The following is a 13647-nucleotide window of genomic DNA, read 5'->3' as shown; positions in this document are numbered from 1 at the left end:
AAGTGTGTCTCGACTCGAATCTCGACTCGAATTCGAGTCGAGTCGAGTCGAGATTCGAGACATGTCTCGACTCGTGCGCATCCCTAATCAAATACAAGAATTTCTTACAGAAGTTTTGGAAGACAGGAATGGATTGGAATGATCCATTAGACACAGTCCTACAAGTTGAGTGGAATCAATTAATGCCTTGGTTACCTGCGATGGCGAAGATACAAATTACAAGAAACGTAATGTCTTCGGAGAACGTTAAGGAAATTCAGTTACATGGTTTTTGTGATGCAAGTGAAGAAAATTTTGGAGCAGTAGTGTATATCAGGACTACAGACGATCAAGGAAACATTGAAGTCAATTTACTTTGTTCAAAGTCGAAGGTGCACCACTGAAGAAGCAAACTTTGCCTAGATTGGAATTATGTGGAGCACTGTTACTTTCGAAGCTAATAGACAAAACACTATCCATATTGAATATAGAGGTCAGTGGTATACACCTGTGGACAGACTCGACTATAGTTTTGTCATGGATCAAATCACCTCCCAATCGTTGGAAGACATTTGTATCCAACAGGGTGGCTCAAATTCAGAGAATCACACCAATCAATCAATGGCACCACGTGCCTAGTAAAGAAAATGCGGCAGACATAGTTAGTCGAGGAGCGGATCCCAACACTCTTATTCAGTCTCGAGAATGGTGGCATGGTCTAGAGTTTCTTCACACAGCAGAATGGCCATGTCAAGAACAAAATGAGCCAGCTAGTATTCCAGAAGAGAAGGCCATGATAAGTTTAGTGGCAATTCATGAAACAAGCTTTATGAAAAGGTATTCATCGTTAAACAAAATGTTGAGAGTAGTAGCATATTGTTTGCGATTCAAACATAATTGTCTTTCCAAGAAATCAGAAAGAAAAACTGATAGTCTTGACGCTTCGGAACTTCGTTTAGCGTTACACAGATGTATCAAGATAGTACAGCATACTACCTATCATGAAGAAATATTGAACTTGCAGCAACAAATGGAAGTTTCAACAAAGAGCCCAATCAAGGATCTTTTTCCATTTCTGGACACGGAAGGAATGCTAAGAGTAGGACGAAGATTGGAACATTCAAACTTGGAGTACGACAACAAGCACCAATTCATCCTACCTGCAGGTCATCATTTCACCCATCTGATAGTCAAAGAAGAACATAAAAGGTTGCTTCATGCAGGACCACAGCTTCTTATTGCATCTTTGCGTACCAGATATTGGATTCCAAGAGCTAAGAAGATGGTCAAGGCAATAGTACACAATTGTTTGGTTTGTTTCAAGTGGAGATCAACAAGTTCATCACAGTTAATGGGACACTTACCCAAGGAGAGAGTAAATGAAGCAAGACCATTTGTACACGTGGGAGTTGACTATGCAGGATTCTTTTATGTCAAGCCCACGATTCGCAGCAAAATTCAAATGAAAGTCTATGCAGCGTTGTTCATCTGTTTAGCCACTAGAGCAGTTCACATAGAAATAGTTTCAGACTTAAGTTCTCAAGCCTTCATCGCAGCATTGAAGAGATTTGTTGCTAGGCGAGGAAAATGCTTATCTATCTGTAGCGACAATGGTTCAAACTTTGTTGGCGCCAATCGAGAATTGCAACAATTTTTTGAATCCAAGACTAACCGAAAGGACATCCTGGAATACTCAGCTCGAGAAAGTTTAGAATTGAAATCCATTCCTGCCAGATCTCCTCACATGGGGTCATGGGAAAGTTCAATAAAATCCATGAAGTACCACCTACGGTGTGTAGCAGGAACAGCAAGTCTGACATACGAAGAGTTGAACACGTTACTTATTCAAATTGAAGCCATTCTAAATTCAAGACCACTGACAGCCATTTCCAACGATCCCACAGATCCAATGTATCTCAGTCCAGGACATTTTTTGATGGGAGCTACACTTCTCAGCCTTCCGGAACCAGATCTACTGGACGTACCTATCAGCAGACTAGGCAGATGGCAACGGATTCAACAAATGAAGCAGCATATTTGGAAACGTTGGTCAAGGGATTACCTCAACCAGTTACAACAAAGAAGAAAATGGAAATCAGCTCAGCCTAATCTACAACCGGGCATGGTCGTATTGTTAAAAGAAGACAATGTTCCTCCTCAAGTGTGGAAGTTAGATGTGATTGAAGAAGTTCATCCGGGCAGTGATAATTTAGTGCGAGTGGCAACTGTGAAGTGTAAAAGTGGCATTTTCCGGCGCAGTGTTGCTAAATTAATTCCTTTGTCCCTAGAATATTAATTGATTGTGTCCAATCAAGGAGGGGGAGGATAGATAAGCTTGCATATGTGCATTATTTTTATTCATATTAGTTTGATTTTTTTGTATATAGTTTAGTGGTTTAGTGAATTCTTTGTGATTCTTTTAGTGATTTTTCTGGTGAGTTTTAGTGAGTTGTGTTTGTATTGGCTGGCAACAGTGCCTTCAGTGTGCTATTCAAGTTGTGTCTGTGCATTCGACAATGTGCTGCGAAGTGCATCTAGTCAAGGATATTCATTCATAGTTTAGAAAAGCGTATTTATTCATAGGTTTTAGAGAAATACTCATATTCATTAATATACAAGATTTACATGTTCTTAACGGTGTTTTAGAGTGCTACTCAGTTTATGTGTGATCGAAGACAAAGTATGATGGTGTAACAAGCAACCATGTGGTTTAGCAGCAAGGAAGCAACAATTACTGTGGAAAGAAGTTAAGATAAGTAATTCATTGTACTAACCTTTAAGTATTATATCAATCATTATATTAACATATGAACAAAGCATGTTATATTTATCATATTAACGCATGTACTTTTGAATAAGAATTGAAGCAAATAACATCTAAAATATTCCGTCAAGTCTTATTTCTCGTTCCTTCATGATATCTGGGTGAATCAGTAATATGGGTTTAATCATACAGTTCATTAGCTGTGGATGTGATATGCGTGATTTGTAAATAAAGTACATAAACATATCACCCCTTTATACACAAGCATCAACATCATCAGACGGTGTTTGCTTTAAGTAAATCAGTATTGAAACCATAAGTACTAGTAAATTTGAACTTTTCCGGTTCCGATAGAATTATGTGTATAGCGGTGTTGTGTTGAAAGGAACAATAGTTTGCCAAAAACCGTTTCTTGCTATCTGTTACCATTTCCGGTCTATAGCGATGAACGTAGGAACCAGTAGACTATTGAAATCAGAAGTAATAGTAAATTTTTAGTACAGTCGGTTGCGGTAGAGTATTGTAGATAGTCATGGTATGTTCTCTTTTGTCTCTGAATCGTTTCCAGAAACCGCTTCCTGCTGTCACTGTTTTCGTTTTATGACAATAAAAGTTCAAACCGGAAATAATAGTAACTTTGAACCGCTTTCAATTTTGGTAGAGTGTTGAGCATGGCCATGATACAGTATGTTGCATTTACAAGCTGAATAATTTGTAGAGAACCGCTTTTCCCTATATGTGGCCATTTTCATCTAAAGCGTTAAACGTTGAAACCGGAAATGGCTAATTTAAACCCCATATGACTTGAATATGGAGTTAACAGAGAAGATGGAACCTATTCTTAGGATGCTGAATCAACTGTAGAAAACCGCATATCGATATCACTTACTACTGTCTTCGTTCTGATACCTATCGACAGGTAGACGGACAAAACCGTTCTATAAGGCTCTCAACACTTATACACAGCGTAGTCAGGAACTCATGAAACCTATCTTTGCTTCCATAAACGTTATTATCAATAACATGCCAAAGATATTTTTGTGTATATTTCAAACGTTAGCCGTGATATTATGCCAGATTCGGAACCAGTTGTGGGCTGGCCGCTGTGGTGTAACGGAGTTGTGGCTGTTCAGGAAAAAAACAATATAAATCTTAACATTATACATTGGAATAATAATGCAGGGGTCATTTCTATATCGACGTCAGGGAGTTACGGAAATTTCTGACTCCATGCAAAGGCATTTATTGGTTCTTCAAAGTCAATACAAAACAAAAGAAAAAAAGTACACAGCTGCTGACACACTATGAGTATCTGAACACGCGACTTGACTACTTCAGGCCCGTAGTGCTATTCTGTGCTCGAGCACAGGGCGGCAGAATTTAGGGGCGGCAAAATTTTGGAATTCTTTTAAGATTCACAATAAAGTAGTATTTAAAACTAAAAACCCACAGAGTCCCGCGGCAAGTGCGAGAAAATATGTTAATATGTTTAATTCGCTCTAATTACAGTAGTTACTATTTAATTAGCTTCTCTGATTATTTTTAAAAAGTCATCCTCTCCCACTCCGACCTTTTTCTTTACATTAATTCCTATCTGTTAGAACTTAACGTAAATGAAAGTTCTGCCTATCTATCTCGTGTTTCTCTAAGTGATGCTAAACTACTAAATTCTTTCTTGCTTAAAATGGAGGAATAACTTGGCATGTAATGTTTTGGGACATATCTGTACTGTCATGTTGATTGTTCAGCTATCAGGCGTACAGTGAAAAAAAATCTGATACAATTCTCCTGTAGGAAAGAACTATCATTTCTTATAACTCTAACCTCAACTTAATTCTGTTCGTCAGTGAACAAGTAACCATCTTTAAGTATAATTGTGAATTTAAGTAAACATTTGTAACTTAATTGGTAGTGGGGATTGTGGAATAATGTTAGAGTGACAAACGATGACACAGTTGGAAATTGATAGAGTATACTGTCTATTTATTCGATAACTTCACCATAATATGCAATCCAAAAGTCACTTCTTATAAAAATGAGAAGTTAAATAGTTTTACTAGTAGTAACTACTATTTATACTGGTTAATAAGAAGAGCAATAACGGCTAGAAATGTAGATTTGACATGACTGTATTTTGAATTTGTTTCCCTTCCTGAAATGATTAACAAATTGCTATTCCTTCTTGTATTGGTAAACAGCGGAGGAATAGGTTATTTGGTTTCTTTGCCTTTAGCGTCACATGGAATAAATAATAATTATGTCCATCCAAACCTCTGCCATGCTATATGTTATTTTCAATTTGGGGCCGTAATTTTTTTCAGAACTTTGAGAACGGAAAAATAAAATAATCAATACATTTTATGAATTTTAGATTTTAAAGAAAAGAACTTAAAATAATAAATTTTAAAATATTGAAATCGACATTTAAAGTTAATTTTAAAAAAATATAATCATAAGTTAGTTTTGATGTTAAATAAAATTAGAACTAGAGATGGTCACGAATCGAGCTAAAACTCGACTCGAATTCGACTCGAGTTTCGAGTCAAGTCAAAGGTAATTTTCTCGAGTCGAGTTCCGAGCCGAGTCATTGTTTTTGAACTCGAATTTCGAGTAGAGTCGAGTTTGATAAATGGCTCACTCGTTCAGCTCGTTTCAACTCGCTTTGAAATTAGGCCTGATTATGGTGGAAAGCGAAAGCCATGAGAAATGTAAGCAGTAATGTGGAATACTTTTAGTGTTGCTCACGATAGGGGACACTACTCACATCTCGTCTTGTCTCTATAACGAGACGACAATGCAGTTTTATAACAAAACAGTCTCAAATGTTGTGAGTACCAATATAACTATATACTGTAATTCTTATCATCAAGCCTGAGACCTGCACGGTTAAACAGTTCGAGCCGGCTCGGTCAGAATGAGCCAATTGTTCGGCTCATTTGAGCCGATGGCTTGAGCCGGCTCGATTGGGATCAGCCATCCACTCGGCTCAATTGATGGCTGACAATTGTTCGAGGCGTTCGAGGCGTTGACAACTCTAAAGCCGGGCTGAGCAGTTTTGAACATGTTTGGCAGGCGCCCTATAACTTTTAACAATATTTGACTCAAGCCTGAATACTTGCTTCTCCGGAACTCAAACCCAGAACCAGGTGAACGATGTACTTTATTTCCGAAGACCTCTCCACGATCGAGATCGGCAACCAACTAGTTTTAGTATTGAGATACAAACCACCTATCTTTCATGGTTGTACACAGTGTTGAAATAATAATAATAATAATAATAATAATAATAATAATAATAATAATAATAATAATAATAATAATAATAATAATAATAATAATAATAATAATAATTTAAATAAGATATGGTAGTAGTAGTAATATCATTATTAATTATATAGTCTATGTAGGACACTTGAAGGGAGTACTTGAAACTACACACAGGATTTAGCTCGATTTGGCTCGACTCGACTCGAAACTCGACCCAAACTCGAGTCCAGCTCAAATATGTCTGTTTCGAGTTGAGTCGAGTTTCAGTGAAAACTCGCTCAACTCACTCGTGCCCACTCCTAATTAGAATTAAATATTAATATTTATTTTAAGAAAACTTTGCAGGTTCTTGCCTATAATTTAAAAAAAAGATCTCAATAATTTTGATAATTAATTATAACGCATTTTTTGATGCTTGTTTTGTTGGGAGTCCCTTTTTATAGGAAGTTAGTATCCTGCCTTTAGTTTTGGCGTCTAATTAAACTAGTGGGGTAACGAAAAAGTAGAAAGATTAAGGAAAACTTAAAAGAGAAATAACTAACCTACTAAAAAGTAGAAAATAAAAACTTTTAAAAGAAAAATATCAAATGTCAAAATAACACTAAAACACAGAAAATAATAAAAGCGCTAAAAAAACATAAACTAATGATAATAAAGCGCTTAAAAACATGAAATAATTTATTAGTATTATCTATACAAGAATTTTCAAGTCATTTTTTATTTCCGAAGTTTAGTTTGACTTTTGTCTAAGAATGTTTTTTAATATTTTATAAAAATTAAAATTTCCGAATTTATTATTTTTAATTAAATAGGCTAAATATAAATTCATTAAGTTGAAATTTTCCATTTTTTAAAACTTATATGGAGTCGTGTATAACTGTTATGTTAGTGTATAATAATTGTGATTGCTATAGCAAATTTAGTTTTCTTTATATAAAATTTATTTTAATGATAAATAAATAATTTAAAATTATTTAATATCATATCTTGGTACTGTTTTTATTATTTATTTTCATTTATTTATTCTTGAATAGGAGCAGCTATGGCAGGTTTCCTCTGTTTCACTAGAGTTTCTCTTAAGTCAATGACTTCGAAAGTTACGACTGTGGAAGATCGAGGTAAGATATTTGTAGTAAAATGTCGCAGAACTTCCCTATGCAGTGTGCTAACAGAACGTGAGGAAATGTCCAGTAGACGATTCTCTAAATAAGTCCAACAAATACTTTCTACTGAACATAGATTGCAAAACATATATAGCTAAGAAGCTACGTCATTAAAGTTGTTCTTTAGATTTCATACTTTTGCAGTTTACATTAAAACAAATACACTTGTAATTGGCGGTGAAGCACTAAGCTAAAAAATTCGGAGAAAATTGTATTAGAAGAACCAGTAAGAGTAGAGAATATGTTATGCCTGTTCTGTTAATAGAAAATATTTGTATTGATTAGCATGTGACCACCAGGAAGGCTAGAATGGCACTTCGGACTCTTTACTTTTCTCTATTGTACACTTAACGATACAATTAAATTAATATCTAATACAAAATTAATCTGATGGTGATTTTATGAGGCATTAATATGTTTAGCTTGATATGACTTCAAAATTCTTGTATAGATAATACTAATCAATTATTTTCTGTTTTTAAAGGCTTTATTATCATTGGTTTTTGCTTTTTATCGCTTTTATTATTTTCTGTGTTTTAGTGTTTCTTTGACATTTGATATTTTTCTCTTAAAGGTTTTTATTTTCTACTTTTTAGTAAGTCAGTTATTTCTCTTTTAAGTTTTTCTTAATCTTTCCACTTTTTCGTTATCCTAATAGTTTAGTTAAACGTAAAAACTAAGGGTAACATACTAACTTCCTACAGAAAGGGGCTCCCTGCAAAACATGCATGAAGAAACGCGTAATAATAAATTATCAAAATTATTGAAATACTTTTTTATTATAGGTAACAATCTCCCTTGCATATACCTCATTGCATTAATGAAAACCGTGTCAAAATATCAAGTAGTCTTAAAATTAACGAATCGTTTGCGCACGAGATGTCACTAGTGTCCGAAGTCGCAGTTCCAGTGTGTATGACCTAATGTCATTTAACAGCTGAAAGTTTAAGCTAGTGGTTGTGCAAAAAGTGTTGAATTCTTATAACTAGATGTATAATATTGCGCCATGAAGATGATTGAGATTTCCGCAAAACTGCGCTAGATATTACATTTTGGTTTCGATAAAGGCGCAGATACTGCACAGACCTGTGAATAAATTTCTGCAGTTTATAGGCAATAATATAATTATCAAAAGCCCCTTGATTATACGCAACTCTCTTTGCATTGTTGGTTATCTGGTTGATACATATTTTAGGATAACTTTTTTTTCTTACCAATTGTTGGAAAAACTAACTAACTCTATGGCTTATGGAACTTGGAGGTTCAATGCCGCATTCACAAAAGCTCTCCATTGACTTCTATCCTTAGCCAACTGGATCCAGTTTCTTTCTACTTTGTATTTCTATCTCTGTAAGATTCATGTTAATATTATCCTCCCATCTGCTAATAGGTCTTCCTAATAATCGTTTTGTGATTGGTCTTCCAGTCAAGACTTTGAAAGCGTTTCTACTTTCTTCCATCCTAGCTATTTTTTATAATTAATTAATTATTATTACTTTCAAATATTTTATATGTAAGAACCATTTTTGGGAATAACATATTCGGTTAATGAAAACCGCATCGGAATAAGACCAACAATTCTCAATATAATCTCCAACATATCTACATACATACATGCAGCTGACAATCTCCTTTTCTTTGAAGTTGATTAAAAAGGAACTCTTTAAAAATTCGATTGCCATAAATTCGAGGCTCCAAAAACTGAGTGGTAACATGAGAAAACCGAATAGAAGAGTGTAAACCGAAAATCTGATGCATCCGATGGCGCATAATTTTAAGGAAAGAGAGGACATTTTCATATTTTTATTTGAACATTAAAACACGTATCCTAAGGTGGAAGAAAGCGATTTGATATATGTGCCAAAATAAATTGCATTGAATTGGATTTGAGTTTGGAGTCCGTTTCAGCAGCAAGGTATGTTAGACGTGGACCTTCAACTTATTATGGGATCCGAATTACGTGAACTCTTGCCGCGAACCGAACCTGAACTGCTCCAAAGATGCATAGAGTAACCATATAACCATGTGGGAGCTCCCTAAGGAGTAAACGGTTTCAAATATATCTTTCAAGTATTTTCCATTACATATTCTTCCCGTACGAAGAACGAGTATTTCAACTAGTCGAAATAAGTAATGTGAATATGAAATGACATAATGATTCTGAAGGTATACCCTTTGGTGTGGGAGACCAGGGTTCAATTCCCGGCAGGAGCTCATGTGATTCGGATTCCACGTTAATCAGTAGGTCCCGTCTCATATAGCCTCGCTGCTGAAAGGGACGTTAAACTCAACTCAACACAATCATTCTAAGTGATTAAGCATGTGCCGCTCGACCATCTAAAAAGTTTTTTCATGCACGTTTATCCTATATCAGGGTACTTCAAAACCACAATTAATTATTTTTTACAACATTCCATGGCAACACAGCGGCTGCCGTCATTTTGCATTTTTTTCCATCTTAGGCGTTTACATTGTTTTGAATATCTCATGATGTGTTTGTCCTACCAAATTGAAAATACCTGGTCATATCCAACTCGTGCAGAGCTAGAACTTTCATCTCTTAACATTTTTGCCTAAAACCACTTGAAGGGGTGGAATCAGGTTCTACAGTAGCAACATTTTTGGACATTGAAGACATTTTTAGGAAGAGGAAACAACTGACCTAGAGGTCTGACTTTGTGTGTATATGTAGTCCGGGGAGATAAGTTAATACACAAAAATTTACAGACCTATAGTTGCTCCTAAAGGCCTAAAAAATCGTAAAGTTGGGGAATTATGCCAATTTAGCATGTTTCACTGTCTAATATCTCCAATGGGCCTGGGCATTTTGTTTTGCCATTCTTCTAGGTAGAAAGATGAGTTGACATCTTAAATAGGATAATTTCCGTGACTAAAGCTGTAAGTTCGATCACTATTTGCAATTTGTGCACAGCTAGGAACAATTCCTTGGAACTCATTTTTGGCCCATGCTACAGCAGTAAGGACGTGTTTAGCCCTTATGTATTAATCAATTTTTGTCCAAATACGTTACGTTCCCATACAGTTACGAATGAAGGTTGATACGGATGACGTAATTTTGTATTGTTGGCATTTCGACTGTGAAGGAAGTCGTCTCAACTCTTAGACCCAGAGAAATTGAATATTTTTCATGTTTGTATACATCAGAAGTATCAATATTGCAAATTATAAAAAATTCCTTAATTGCTACAGCTGGAATCGAACCGGTGACTCCAACATTATGAAACTAACGCATAAGCCACTACTCTAAGACATCACTGTTCTGGGCGAAGGTAAAAACAGAATGTGCAGCGAATTCAGTAATTACACGCTTTTACGATTTGCGTGTAATAATGCTGAAACTTTCTGATTTCAGTCATGATAAAATAGTAAAGTATTATGCAGAAAGAATAGTCCAGAGAATTTAACTTTAAGTTGACAATTTATATGTACGGAGGCGCTGCCGTATGCTCTCACCTCGGGCTCTGAGTTTTTACGACACGGCATTGGACAGATACTCATATTGATTGGAATCTGGTGTTTCAGGGCACTGGATTATTTTTTTAAAGTTAACTAATTTAACGAATCTTCCTCGGTACTTTCTTTCCCATTTTTACGCATTTTACTCATTTTTACAGTTCTTTTCAGTAAATCTTTAAGAACAGGTACAAAACACAGAAACATTGAAGACAGTAAAAATCAAAATCACTATTCGCGCGTTCTTCTCTTGCCTGAAGTAATACAATAAAATATGGTGAACATGTAATTTTTAGTTTTCCTTCTTTTATGTGTTGTCAAATCCAGAGTTGAAGTGGATGAGTGAGTCAAATGGATCGAGTTTCCTAAGTGGGTCAGTGGGTCGTGGGTCAACAGCAGTTGACGCACTGCGACCCACTCTGATCCACAGACCTACTCTCTACTCATTGCATTGTAGACAGCATATTTTTTCACTCTCCACCCTCGCCATAGGAACTAAAAACACGTTTCTGATTGGTTGTAGCTTGCTATTGTCCAAACCTTCTTGTATATGGATTGTGTGTTATAGTAGTAATAGATGAAAAATGTCACTTTGCTGGAATTGAAGAACAAAATTGATAAAGCCGTTGAGGTTAAATTTGTATCATTGCAGTCAAGCTGGAACAAAACAAGCCCTGCGGGCCTTCTAACCCGCTCCTCCTCCTCCTACTACTACTCATACTACTACTACTTATACTGTGGGTTCGTATAGCAAAGCTGCACACGTAACGTAATCACTTTTTTGAGTATTTTTCATCTTATTTTAATGAAAAAAGTGTTTTGAAAATTCAAAAAATAAAATATAAAAATTAAAAACTATCCTTGGCTCGGGTTTGAACCCACACAAAAAGCAACCATAATTACTAGCCAATTGCGCTAGTACTTTCGGCCACGAAGACCGCTAGTAACAGACACTTCATTTTTGCTATATTTGTGCTACGTGGCGAGAAACGGATAACTCCAACTAACCAGAACCTCGTATTTGGCTCCTATGAGTAGCGTCGAGCGTGATTTAAAAAAATGCTTCTGAATACTGGTCAATTTGTTTACGTTTTACCAATTCCCTTTTTTATTTGTTTCTGTTTACTTACCTGAGATGAGTACCTGTAAGTGAAAAAAGAATTTGAGACATTTTTGGATACTGATATTTGTAATTGTAATAATAGCAATAGGACGTTTGGTTTTCGAGACACACAGCCTGTGAGTTTTAGAGGAGCTAACTACAGGAAAAATACATTTTTGAATCACTGTAATATATAAATTATTATATGAAAAAATTGAACGTAACTACTGTATATGTGCCTAATCATCACCCCCAAATTGCAGTTAAATGAAATGACTTTTGCTATATAGTTAGGCCTTAATCCAAACTACGATAATATCATATTGCGTTAATTATAATAATATCCTAAGGGATAGTGGGGATCCGAATTTTTACGAAAAAATTGAATATCTCACAAGTCGTTAAACTTACGGAGCTAAAATTCAGTATATTAACTCTTTACTGAAAATGAACAAAACGGATCCTAGCATTTTTAAAAATTCTCCTTTATGTAGAGGAGCAGCACTTTCTATATATGGTAAGTTGATAGTGAGCTAGTTTGTAGAAATAATCGAAAACGATCGATATTAGTTGAGAAACAAAAAGCACAGTGCTTCGCATCACATATCCATATATGTTTACCATACATTTCCTACTATAACAATTGCTGAGGCTTGTTTATTATATGGAGCGCTTAGAGCACAGGGTAATCAATCTATAAAGTTGTGAGAAAAATAGACATAAAATTTGTAATAATAACTTTTGTAGGTTGGTGTACTTACCTTGATTTGGGACTTTCAAATTTCATCCGTTTTTCCACTGAAAAGTATCGATAATTCAACAAGGAAATAATTAGACCATGACAATTTAATTGAAATTCATCGTAATTTTACCCATGACAAACACTTTACCATTTTATATCGCAGAGGTAAGATCCACCGTTATTGTAACAGGGCGGTGTTTGAGCGATTGACCATAGAAATTCTAACTCCGATTAGTTAGAATTTACCAACCTGATTTTATTACCCTTTAGTCGGTAGAGAAGAGGCTGTGGATCATGTGTCAGAGTTGATAACGATGTGATTTGGTGGGTGAGTGGTTCATGGTGGATGGTGGGTCACAGTGGGTCACGGTAGGTGGTGGGTCATTGTGGGTCAGAGGGGGCACGGTGCGTGGTCAGGAGCGTCTCTAAACGAAAAGCATGTCAGCGCCCCCATAATCTCCTTCTTCCTCAAATCCAAACCAAAGTGAAGCCTTGTCACCCCTGATATTTTTACCATATCATCACATTGTTATCATTTGTTTAAGTATTTAGTAATCTAAAACTCTGAATGCCTCTCTCTATGGTACTAATAAACAATCTATAAGCCAATTATGTTTTAAAAACATTTTTATTGCTGTGGCATTTGGAATGAAAATTTTTAAATATAATCACAGGGCAACAGGAAATTAAAATATTATTGTAATGTAAACCATGTCGTTGTCGATTTTAAATATAAAGCAAAAGATGGTTAAGACAAAGCAAAGATAAAGTTTCTTAATTCATTTTTTAGTTATTTTGAATTTGTGTAATTATTCTGTCAAAGCTGACAATAAGTAGCTTAAAAATGTGTCCACGTCACTTGTTATCTGATTATATAAACTTGGTACTCTGTGAAAGAAGGACCTTTGAACAATCGACATAACTAGGGCGGTGTAGCGTGCCGACCCGTAACCCCCTCTACCGTATCTACTTTTTGCTTTTCTCATTGCTATAAAATCATAATCAGTAGTTAAAAATCATTCAATTACTTTATTGTCATCTAATTAATGCAGGTTTTATTCAGTGTTTAAATTTGTTTCTTTATATTTTTGTTCTTTCTGTGGAGTAACAGTCAGAGCGAAAATCTGATGTTAGCTGTTTGTCTCGCAAGAGGAAA

The 13647-nt window shown here is 35.4% G+C and overlaps 1 protein-coding gene across 1 annotated transcript in view; it reads left to right on the top strand.

Moving 5' to 3' along the window:
- Positions 1-13647, top strand: part of LOC145662624 (lysosomal proton-coupled steroid conjugate and bile acid symporter SLC46A3-like) — a 52029-nt gene that overhangs the window by 18072 nt on the left and 20310 nt on the right. Inside the window, exon 3 of the mRNA XM_081728363.1 lies at positions 7045-7128. Within this exon, the coding sequence (XP_081584489.1) occupies positions 7045-7128 (84 nt within the window). The remainder of the gene's footprint in view (positions 1-7044; positions 7129-13647) is intronic.

The sequence above is a fragment of the Thermobia domestica genome, chromosome 10, assembly GCF_964235325.1.
Source record: "Thermobia domestica chromosome 10, izTheDome1.hap1.1, whole genome shotgun sequence".
Taxonomy (NCBI): Eukaryota; Metazoa; Arthropoda; class Insecta; order Zygentoma; family Lepismatidae; genus Thermobia; species Thermobia domestica.
The sequence above is the reverse complement of the archived record's forward strand: the minus strand, read 5'-3'. Positions and strand labels throughout refer to the sequence as shown.